The 12743-nt window shown below is 39.5% G+C and overlaps 1 protein-coding gene across 1 annotated transcript; it reads left to right on the top strand.

Annotated features, from left to right (window-relative positions):
• Positions 1-4096: 4096 nt before the first annotated feature.
• On the top strand, positions 4097-6255 carry LOC124116217 (spidroin-1-like). Its single transcript, XM_046477474.2, has 3 exons — positions 4097-4141; positions 4456-4512; positions 5117-6255. The coding sequence occupies exons 1-3, from the start codon at positions 4126-4128 to the stop codon at positions 5929-5931; spliced, it is 888 nt and encodes a 295-aa protein (XP_046333430.2). The 5' UTR covers positions 4097-4125; the 3' UTR covers positions 5932-6255.
• Positions 6256-12743: the final 6488 nt, after the last annotated feature.

Raw genomic sequence — 12743 nt, 5'->3', positions numbered from 1 at the left:
ATATATATATATTGTGTGTGTCTGTGTGTTGCAGTTTGTACTTGTCCGGAATAATTGGAGTTTTATGGTACCAGTCCACTAAAAATTCACACGGATATCCCACTAAGCCATTATACTCCGAAGAATGCCAGTTCTTTGTTTCATTCCCTAAAGTGCCATTACCTTCATTAGTTTGATCGAACCATTGAGCTTCCACTCTCCTGGCAGACGCTCAAAACACGTGATGTTTGGACGTCAACTGTGACTTCAATGGTGTCAAGCAGGCAGCGCATGGTCGATGCAGTATTTGGTTCAGCAACGTTTAGTTCAACGATTTATGCTGCGCTGAACCGATGGGAGACCCAGGGTGTACCGAAGACGGAAAGTCAACAGAGCTGACAGTGGTAACGTAATGAAGTATGCGGATTCTCCCAAACCGGTCGAACAAACCTACTGCCAACTTCACTGTCCAGCGCTATTGTGATAAAATCGTACTGCTCCCACTATGAATCATGCTAACGTCATCTTTCAACACGACAATGCTGGACCGCACACATCATCTGTAAGAGCAACAATACCACTATGTAAGGTCCTTATTGAACCACAGACTTTAGACGACAGTTTTGCACAACAGGACGAGTACTCTCAAACGTGGGTTTCGTGCTCTTATTTCATCAATGGGCATGAGATAATAGGCTGTACTTAAAGCTAATGGCATAATCTTTAAATTGGATATCAGACACTCGTTCTGTGTCACTGTTGGGGCGGTCGGGTTAAAGCGTTCGCTCGTCACGCCGATGAGCCGGGTTCAATTCCCACATAGGTACAATGTTGTGAAGCCCATTTCTGGTGTCCCCCGCCGTCATATTTGTGGAATATTGCAGCTTAAAATTATACTCACTCACTGCATCGCTGTTGCAGTATGTCATCACTCATCAAGAATTTGGTTGTGAAATAAGTATGCGTTTCTTTTTTTAGGGGTATTTAATAATTTGACTTTTTACACCCTTTGTGACTTTACATCATAATTATCTAGAACGTAATGATTTGATTCTTTCAGCCTAATTTGTATGATCCGGTGATAATTAAGAGTTTGTATTTAGTCCAATCAAATACCAAATACACATATAAATTGCTTTTGGTCTTGAGGCTAAAATTGAACAATCTAGAGTAATGGAATTACAACAATTTTAGGTTGTCAGGTGTTTTCTTTTGTTAATTCAGTGTGCTTGGTTTATACGATTCGTATTGGTTTATGACTCCTACTTACCACTAAGTCAGTCAAAACAATTCCTGAACATGGAATAAGTGGATAGCTATTAATAGTGTATGTTTATTATGACTCTACACACCCTCTTTTGCTTCAGTTGCAAATGGCAGTTGAGCAATATTGCAATGTCGCCCGATCGACTTGTCCCAATATCGCGTGACTAATTTTGCACTGTCGCCTTTTCGCTTTATACTATTAAATATTATTACAACAAATTGGAAATATGTTTGTCTTCATTATGGTTGTGTGAATTATGTTTGCAATGTGTATTTCTAATTTTCGTTGGGTTATAAATAAGGAGCTGTTTACTTATCGTATACGAATTCTCGTGGTCGTGGTTTGATCACGAATTAATTTAATAACCATCATTAAATATCCTATATATATTCTGCCATTACATAATAAACTAGGTCAGTATTGTGTTTCACTATGACTGCAACTATTGGTGCGAAATAAATACCACGAAGGTCACCAGTGAGTGAGTGAGTTGAGTTTAACGCTGTTTTTAGCAGTATTGGAGTGTTTCGTTGTTGGAGGGAATTCCGAAGTCATACATCTCTCAGACCTTTACCTCTTTGGTGAAACCCACGAGCACCGGTAGGGCGCTGACAAACCCCAAAACATAATCGGTGCGTACCGGAATATCACCAGTGGTGTATACCCGTGAAGATCCGGGGTAGCATAGGTCTTCAGCAACCCATGCATGCCGTAAAAGCGACCATGCTTTCCGTAAGAAGCGACTTACTATATATAACGGGATCGGTTGGTCAGGCCAGCTGACTTGGTTGATGCATGTTAACGTATCCCAATTGCGTAGGTCGATGCTCATGACGTCAATCACTGGATTGTCTGGTCCAGAATCGATTATTTACAGACCGCCGTAATATAGCTGGAATATTTCTGAAAGGTAAGCAACAAACAAACAAACTAGCCGTATATGTTGACCATATCGCTTTGTCGCGTTAATCAGTTTGACTGCACAATAATATTCAAAGATAAGACTGGTTGTGAGATTCTTCAGGTTCTTTTTCACACTGTAGACATGCGAGTATGTCCATTTCTGGGACTAGCGTTTCCAGACATATGTACATGTTTTGTAATTATTCACTGACGTGCGCCTTTTGTAATGCCGACGAACAGTTAGTATGTATTGGTTCAAGTATTAAACGAATTGATTTTGCCAGCTTATACATCAAACTTTCTGTATATGTTTACTTACTCGTGTGGATTCCGTGTAAGAATTCAGGTCTCTCATGCTGGTAGTAAGAGACTACTAAATGGATCGGTGGCCAGGATCGCTGACTTGGTTGATTGCAAGTCACCGTGTCCCTATTGCGTGATTGCGTGGATCGATGCTCTTGATATCAACCACTGGATTTTCTGGTCCAGACTTGTTTATTACAGACCGTCGTCATATAGCTGAAATAATGTCGAGTGCGGCGTTAAACAACAAACATACCTTACAGTAATAAAACTAATTATAGCTTAAACAGGTATGACGGAAGGTACATGGAAGAGCAAATGAATTGTATAATGTATCAACAAAATAGACTTGACAACTAAAATGCCATAGAAAACATTAGTAGTATAGTTGACACATGCTCCTTGAAAACACATGTTGTCCTCTGTCAAAGTGTTGATTATGCGGCTTTGTCCTTCCATACGACTGTAAACCCGCTCACATCTTATGTCAACGCTGGGTGATGTACATCCGTGTCCCCTTCCATCTATGTTTATTACTTTGTACTTAAGACATTTTCTATTTAATACATCATTCCGAACTAAACTTTATGATTTATTATGAAGATACGTTCATCTACCTGATTCATTAGATTACATAGTACATAGTATCGCAATACGAAGAAGAGCGTTACATTTAGACTAGTTTTGTGATAGAAACACGATATTGTAGTCATGAGTATCTCAGGGAAGTCACTAACTCAAGGGCTCACCAGAGATGTTTAAGTTGGGTGAACGAGTATATTTTCACAATGAATGGTTGAATCAAACAGATACCAGATAATAATCCAAGATTGATAAAACAATTTATATACTCACTGAAAGCCCACTTATGTAACATGAATGTGATTCTGGTTTTACTTCCTTTTGTGTTAGTCATACGAGAAGAAATCAGTACCAGTGTACATTCATGAATCAGTGATGACGAGGTCAGGAAGGAATGGTAGGACTGCATGCTACCCGCTCCTCTGGATTCGGAATGACTGACTTTACTGACAAAATTTATGTCTCAGTGCACATTAACAAATATGCTTGATAGTCTTAATTGAAATTATGAAGCAGCTGTAAGACGTATATAATTGGCTATGACATGTATGGTATCAGGAATTGTTTTACACAGCTTGTAGAATATCAGTGATCACAGCGTCTATCTCTGTCTCACAGTATAATATGTTTATTTACAGAAAATGCAGTCTATGGAGTGTAGTTAGAACAATGTACTACGACAATTTGCCACAGCATGTATGCTGAGCAGTCAAAGAAGTTTTTAAATGAAATATATACTACTAACACATCGGTTTCTCAGCAAATGTACCCTATCTGTATGATTTATTCAACATACACAGACAGTAGGACACACAATAGTGTTGGCCTTTGTCTCACCCCTGTGGTATGTGACAATGTAACAAGGATACGTAATGATGACTTATACATCACATTCACTGGACAGATGTATCTTGTTCAAAGGCATGTCCCCTGTCACTGACATAACATTCGAATGTGATGGACTGTGTCCAGGTAATTAATGAATCACCCTGTCAAGAACAATAGATTATACTCAGAGTCCTGACACCCGTGTTGGCTATATAAACCGTAGATAGCCTCTCTTTAACACACTCTTCCTCCAGTTCCACACGATGAGCACTACAGCAGGTGAGTTGCTTCTATTGTTTTGTTATTTGTTTGTACGTTCTATAATTGCATTTGGCCCCATTTATCTTAAGCAACTACAATACGAGTTGTGTCGTATGTATCATGTTTTATTTAAACCTAGTACTATTTCAATGTACTCCTTCACAATCATATGTGTTCTGTATGAGACAGGCGATCTCGAATCCTTGGTATCGACTGAACATTTGTCTGTTAATCCATTCACATGATACAAAAGACCGTTGAGGTATGAGGTAACCCACAACAGACGTTTCTTACAATATTTACATTAAGATACCACCTGATATCTGTTTCAGAAGAAATGACGGCATTCAAGTTTGCTGTTCTGGCTCTGGTTTGTGTCGCTACCAATGGTGAGAACTTTTTATATGTAATCAATGACTTTTTCTCGATACAATCCTAGTCTATTAGAACCAGGTTCTCATCTAATACATTTCATAAACAAATAACTAATACACTTTGAAATGATTTATAAATAGCGCTATTTATTTAATAACATTATCGATAATTGATAATTAAATTTACGAAATGCATTATATCGTGGAAGGAAAGGGCAGGTTATGCACACTCCGTATATATTCATTCACATTGTTACGACGGAGTCCAATGGGAACACATTAATGATGGCATCAGGCACGTTGAGTACTTCGATACATTATCTCATTTAAACGGGGGAATACGTTTCATAAACAAATAACTAAAAGGAATTAATTTGAGTATACTATTAAATAATTGATGGTATAAGAGCTTGTGTAGAATGAAGTAGCCTAGCCCTTGCAAAACAGGTGCAACACAATTTCTAGTTATAATAAGGGAAGGCAGGACTCTATTTTCTATCATGATTATAATTAATGAATTACAAAAACCGATTTTGTATGTATTTCTTTAATCTTTTGTTGCAAACATTGAAAAATATACACTTATATTCCTAAATCGTGTGCTGTTTTCTTCTTCAAGCACAAACTCCAGCTGTCATGGGAACTGGAATGACAAACCCCCAAGGCACGGGCAACACAGGCGGCACAAATGGTGCAGGGAGTACGGGTGTAGGAATGGGTGGAATAGGTGGTATGACTAATCCAATGGGTGGTATGACTAATCCAATGGGTAGTATGACTAATCCAATGGGGGGTATGACTAATCCAATGGGTGGTATGACTAATCCAATGGTTGGCATGAATAGTCAAATGGGTGGCATGAATTATCCGATGGCCGGTATGGGTATGAATAGCGGGTATGGCATGGGAAGTCCTTACGGCGGTATGGGTAGTCAATTCGGGGGTATGGGAATGGGGCCAATGGGAGCAGCAATGGCAAATATGGGTGGAATGATGGGAGGTATGAATGGTCAAGGTTCTGGACAGTCTCAAAGCTCTTCTAGTAGCAACATGATGCTTCCTCTGATGATGGGCGGTGACAAGGGAAGAAACATGTATTTGATGTCTCAAATGATGGGAAGACAGGGCGGCAGCATGCTTCCTTACTTCGCCATGAATGGTGGACTAGGAGACAACATGATGAACATGCTTCTCTTCAGCGGTATGGGTGGAATGGGAGGCGGCCGTGGTGGTCAAGGATTTAACCCAATGATGGCCATGGCTCTGAGCGGCGGTGAAATGAACAACATGCTCCCATGGATGTTCCTTAATCAGGGAAGAGGCCAGGGACAACAAGGCGGTATGCAGGGCGGTATGCAAGGCGGTATGCAAGGCGGTCAATCAACAGGAATGAACAGTGCTCTTCCTTTCTGGCTCCTTGGCGGACAATTCTAAATTAACAATTATCCAGTGGACCTCCCTCGACTTTACTGATCTCATGTGAGCAAAGAACGACTGCATTGTATATTTGTTTGATAGAATCTCAGATTCATACTCCCAGCACTACAAGATGCCAAGCTTGGTTTGCCTTCAAACCCTTATCAGTTATTATTTAGAGTAGACGCTTTTTGCACATTTTTAATGAAGCAAACGCATACATGTTAAAATGTATTTCCCTATGCACCTGACAGCTACAGCACCTACAGACAGACGGAAGTATTAGATTCTCGGATCGCACCATGTGTCATATGTTCTGCAATAAAAAGTTGTCAAACTGCATTCCGACTTTTTTCACTCATTGAATTACATACAACATATATGTCCTAAGCCATATTTTTTCAATAGAAACGACAAAACCTTTTCTATAATAATAAGAAATATCTGCTAAAGGAAGAGTCTATTGTACGATTCCGACTACATCATGAGCATGTGTTTATGAATCAATATCAAACAGTGATGATACCAGATGTTCGAATAAAGGTGAGTGTATCCTGTCCCATCAATGGCACCTGTCACAAACACATGCAATGACAGGTCAGTTTTTCACCCGAAAAAGCACGTGAACATATGGTACTAGTCAAAAAAGGAAATTGCATCAGACATTTTTTTTGTCACATCATCGTTCATTTTTGTTACTGATGCCTCAAACTTGGTAATGACCTCCATGTGTCTACCATAACACTGTTTAAAAGGTTTACTCATGATCGAATCATAGACAGGAATGAGACACAGAGACATCACTAATCTGTAAGAAACAAAGAACATTCATTCATTCACGAATTTCGATGTGACTGAGAACATATTTACAAAACGCAATTTTCACATCTCTTTATTGATGCTTCCCGTATTTGGCAACTCCTGTATTATATGTAGTCAAACATCTGACTTCATATATTAGGATCTTAAGAGTTAAGTTATGAATAAAGCTATTCATACAATCCTTTGCCTGCATATATCTGTTTTGAGAACGTAAGTAAATTTTAAACCACGATACCGTAGTAATCCCGACCTTTTTATTCAGTCGATTAACCTCGAAACGGTAACATCACGATGGATAGTTTTCACTGTAATTGCCAACGAATTGTTTATTTAAAACCAAATGGGCTAAATTGGAGAGTACTGTTTGTAATGCTCTACAGTAGCTTTAAGTAGCAATTATTCACAATAGCAATAATGAAGGTAGATAATATATATATACAAAAAGGATGATACACACGTACAGGTTGGTTCACACATGTATACAGGATGTCACACCTAACAGAATGGCACAGGCTCGTACGAGTAGATATAGTGTTCTTACAAGATAGCACACACTAGTACTCTAACAGGATGACATTCTTGTACATGACAACACACCCATACAGAATATCACACACACAGAATGACACACACTCTTACAGGATGACATTCTTGTACATGACGACACACCCATACAAAATGTAACACACACAGAATGACACACTCTTACAGGATGACATTCTTGTACATGACGACACACCCATACAAAATGTCACACACACAGAATGACACACACTCTTACACGATGACATTCTTGTACATGACGACACACCTATACAGAATGTCACACACACAGAATGACACACACTCTTACAGAATGACATTCTTGTACATGACGACACACCCATACAGAATGTCACACACACAGAATGACACACACTCTTATAAGGTGACACACATTCATACACGATGACGTATTCTCTTTCAGAATGCCACACATTAATACATGACGTAACACTCATGCGGGATGACACATACTACATAGATGCAACACGGTCATACAGGATGTTAAATACTCATACAAGATATCACAAGCTCATACGAGATGTCACACACTCATATATTATGTCGCATAGTCATAAAAGATGACACACACTCATACAGTATGCCACATTCTCATTCAAGATGTCACACACTCATACAGATTGTCACACACTGATACCAGCTATCATACACTCATACGAGATCTCACATACTCATATAAAATGCCATACCCTCATATTTGATGTCGCATACTCATGCCAGATATCACATACTCATACAGTATGTCACGTTCTCATTCAAGATGTCACACACACACACACACACACACACACACACACACACACACACACACACACACACACACACACACACACACACACACACACACACACACACACACACACACACACGCTGATAGCAGATGCCATACGCACACACACACACACACACACACACACACACACACACACACACACACGCTGATAGCAGATGCCATACGCTCATACGAGATGCCACATAATCATACAGTATGTCACACACTGGTACCAGATGTCATACACTCATACAGTTTGTCACGTACTCATATAATATGTCATACACTCATGTATTATGTCGCATAGTCACACGCTCATACAAGATATCACATTCTCATGCAGGATGTCACCGATTCATACCAGATGTCACATACTCATACACGATTTCACACTCATGCAAGATGACACATTCATACAATATGAAACGCACTGATACAGTATTACACATACTCATACATAATTTGAGTGAGTGAGTATGGGTTTACCTCGCTTTTAGCAATAGTCCAGAAATATCGCGGCGGGGGACACCAGAAATAGGCTTCACTCATCACCCATTTGGGGAATCGAGCGAACGCTTTAACCACCAGATTACCCCACTGCCCCCTCATTCACAAAGTCATACACTGATAAAAGATGACACACTGTCATACAATAAGTCGCACACTCAGATGCTTATGGCAGTCGCAGTCAGATGCTTATACAAGAAATCTCATATAACATTGTCACAAACATGATGACAAACACTTATATCATACAGAGTTTTATACAATGCCACAAGCGGTGATAGTCCTCCGCCCTGAGGTCTCTTTACACATTTAACATTCTTCTCTAACAACTATTATATTACGGGCGTCGTTATGCCTAGGGTGACCCTAGATGCACAATGATTATTGTCAGTCTCCAACTCTTCATGAAGTCTTTCTGTTACCTAAATGTTTAGTAAAGAACTTCCAGTGGCACTATGAGGATACAACGGTCATGATAGTGTCCTTTTGGACATCAAAAATATATAGAAGATTGGATATGCACTGATTGAGTGTACCGCGCGGAGATGGATCTAATTAGTGCTCTTGAGAACCCGTGTATATTCCCTGTCAATCACTTGATGTAGCCAGCTCGGTCATAACTATAAGGGGGAACTGACGGTGATGTAAACTGAGTGACAAAAAAATATCCATAAAACTAATGTTCCAGCCTTTGTTGTCTACATTTCTGAACTGTTGAAGTACAATTGAGCGGACTCTTTCAACGAAGAATTTAAAGAGTCTTGTTCAAAAGTTGTTTAATCATTCAAGGCTTGAGTCTGGTTTTCAAACGCTTTATGGCAGATGTGACAACGACATTTCAAAATTTTGAGGCATCATTCACAAACAGCTCGGCATTGGGTCTGTTCATATCCAGTTTTAAGACCACAGGTTTGATGACCTATGATATCTATACTGAACCGCAAAAGAAACGACACCCCAAGTAACACTGCATGAAAAATTGTCATTTAAATATCTGGGTATTTTTTGGCATGATTTAACATGACCTTGTCCGGAAAAAATGAAATTTGATGATAAAAAAACAAAACAGATGTCAATAAAACCGATCGCCCAAACGCATCAAGGCAACGGTCATGGTAACCCGATGCACAATTTCGTTCAAATGCACATGCGTTCCCCCATTTCTTGCCCTATAAAAATCCACCCAGATCGGATAAAATTCATTCGTTATTGAATTGCTACCAAATGCCAAGATTGACAAGAAATCAGTGACACCAAGCCCTTGGACGATTGCAAGCTGAACAAACCGCCCGACAAGTAGCAAATGCATTTCAAAACCACGTAAGGACCATATACAGGCTCCAGCAACGGTACCAGACCACCAACACTACAGATGACCGACAACGTAGACCAAGGGACACCACCTGACGTCAGGATCGTTAGATTGTGCGACAGCATCTTCAAGATCGCTTTGTTACGGAAACTGCTCGACAGACCATTGGGACACACCAGCGACACATTAGTGTGGACGATTGACGAGCAGACACCTCCACTGTCACAGGCCACACCGAGGACCCATTCTGACACCACGTCTTCGCCGGGACCGTCTTCAGTGGGCAACATTGGCGCCACCAGCAGTGGAGAAGAGTCCTCTTCTCAGACGAGAGCCGTGACTGTATCTCAACAGCAGATGACAGACAGAGAGTTTGGCGACACTGTGATGAACGTTATTCGGATGCTTGTGTTGCTGTGAGAGACTCGTGGGGTGCTCCGAGCATCATGGTGTGGGGTGGAATTGGTCTTGCACAGAGGGTCGGCCCTGTGGTCTTTCAGAACATCGGTCACGGGAGAGGCAATGGTGTCACAGCAGCTCGGTACATTGATCAAGTCTTGAGACCACACACCATACCTCATTCGGCACGTCGGCGCAACCAGGAGATTCAGCATGATAACGCCCGTTCCCACACTACGAGAGCAACAAGAGACTTCCTCCAGCAGAATGGCATCAGAACCATCCAGTGGCCTGCCCTCAGTCCCGATTTAAATCCCATTGAGCACCTGTGGGACGAGATTCAAAGACGGCTGAATGACGTCCGGCCAAGGCCGACAACTGCAGCTGCACTGCATCACGCGTTCCTCAGAGTGTGGGCTCAAGTGCCTATGGCATTCATCAACCACCTCATGCATTCGATATATCGACGTTGCACGGCAGTCATTAATGCATATGGCGGACACACGATATACTGATTTGTGATGCCATTTTCTCAGAGACTAGTGTTGTGTTTCACTTTAAGAACATTTGACACTTTAATTTCAACCTTGATGATCAGTTTCGCCAAATTTCGTCATTTTAATATGTCTCAAAGTATGTTTACAGTGTTTGGAAAAATGAGGTATCTCATATATCTATCATCATCATCATTTATTGTATTCAGGCCATAGGCCCATATACATACAATAATATTATATATATATACAATTTTGTACATGTACAAGTATAAACATGCAGACTTATATGCACAGAGATGTGCACATGTACAATTTTGTGAAAACTAAATCGCATCACAACACAAGAAGAGATTAAAGCATTTGATTAATAAAGGCAAATAACCTCAAGAATAATTAAACATCATTTGTACAAAGACGGTTGCGAAGTCGTAAACCATAATTAATGTTTAGGATAGTATTCTTTTGTTGCTCGTTAGATATTTCATCAAAACGGAGGAGCTTGATTAGTGTCTTGATGTTTTGGGGTAAACCTTGGAAATATTTTGTTCTGATCGATTCATAACATGGACAGATAAGCATAAAATGGTATTCGTTTTCAATAAATGTGGGGCAAAAAGGACAAAAACGCATATTTTATTAAACTGAGGAAAAACGACCCGTATTACATACTAAATTGTTCAAACCTAATCTAAAACGTGTAAAACACACTCTTAGTTTTCTGTCTGTTAATTCTTGTTAAGTACTGTTCTGGAGATAAGCAGGATTTAAATGTTTTATAAAGGTCGTATCTTAAACTATTTTCCAAAGTAGCTCTCCATTCTTGGATAAACATATCAGATGCAACTTGTTTAAATACACTAAGAAATGCTGTCTTATCTCCAACACCTTGGTAAATCCAAACATATCCAAATCCATGAAGAAATAAAAGTTATCTGATTTTAGTGACCCATGCATGTTATATAACCAACATTGTCGCGGTATTTCATAACATTTACGTGGAATACGATCAGGTGTCATTTCTGTAATCTTTAACCAATATTTTAGACCGCGTACATAAGAACAGATTTATAAGGGATGTCTTCCACATTCACCATACACCATAACATTTGGGGTAGATTTGCCAACATTTAAGAATCGTTTACAAGCAGTTAAGTGAATTTTTTTCTAAGATGTGATATCTTTCGAGACCCCAAATCTCTGAACCATATAACAGAATTGGTTTAAATTGAGAATCAAAACGTTTGAAGAAAACAGACGGGGAAGACACAACGAGTTTATCAAGAACAACAAATAAAGTAATGAGGGCTCTCTTAGCTCGTAGCGCAAGATCGTTGACGAGGTGATTTAGTTTCAGATTAAAAGGAAAAATTACACAAGGTTTTTATAAGTTTTTTCAAAATTAATTTGTTGCCCATTTATATACCATTTTTCCCTGGATGCAAGAGGACCCCCCTTTCTAAAAGCAACAATTTTCGTTTTATCTGTATTAACAGTCAGTTTCCCGGAGAGGTATACTGAAACAATATGTCTATTTGTGTTTGAAGCCCATTAACAGTATCAGAAATTAGTATAACATCGTCTGCGAAAAGTAATATTAGCAATTCATACATATCTGGATAAACTTGGACACCGTGTTTTCCGTTTTGTTGGATTTCAAGGGACAATTCGTTGATAAAGAAAGAGAAAAGGAGAGGGCTTAAAATGCAGCCTTGTTTCACACCGATAGGGCAATCAAAGTAATCAGTGACACCATTTTGTGACGAACACATGATTTGACATTTGCATATATAGATTGTAACATTTTATACATTTTACCCCCAACGCCCGTTCTTCTCAAACAATCCCAAAGTTTACAACGATTAACACTATCAAAAGCTTTTTTGAAATCCACAAATGCAACATACAGTTTTCGTTTCCGGCATCCAAGATATTTTTGTACAATAGAATAAAGTGTAAA

The sequence above is a fragment of the Haliotis rufescens genome, unplaced genomic scaffold, assembly GCF_023055435.1.
Source record: "Haliotis rufescens isolate VD_foot unplaced genomic scaffold, xgHalRufe1.0.p SCAF_10, whole genome shotgun sequence".
In the NCBI taxonomy this organism is placed as follows: domain Eukaryota; kingdom Metazoa; phylum Mollusca; class Gastropoda; order Lepetellida; family Haliotidae; genus Haliotis; species Haliotis rufescens.
The sequence above is the reverse complement of the archived record's forward strand: the minus strand, read 5'-3'. Positions and strand labels throughout refer to the sequence as shown.

Bases quoted from the DNA above. Each gene is read 5' to 3' on its own strand.
- LOC124116217 (XM_046477474.2), top strand. The intron at 4,513-5,116 runs GTGAGAACTTTT...TTCTTCTTCAAG, and splicing joins GGTTTGTGTCGCTACCAATG to CACAAACTCCAGCTGTCATG.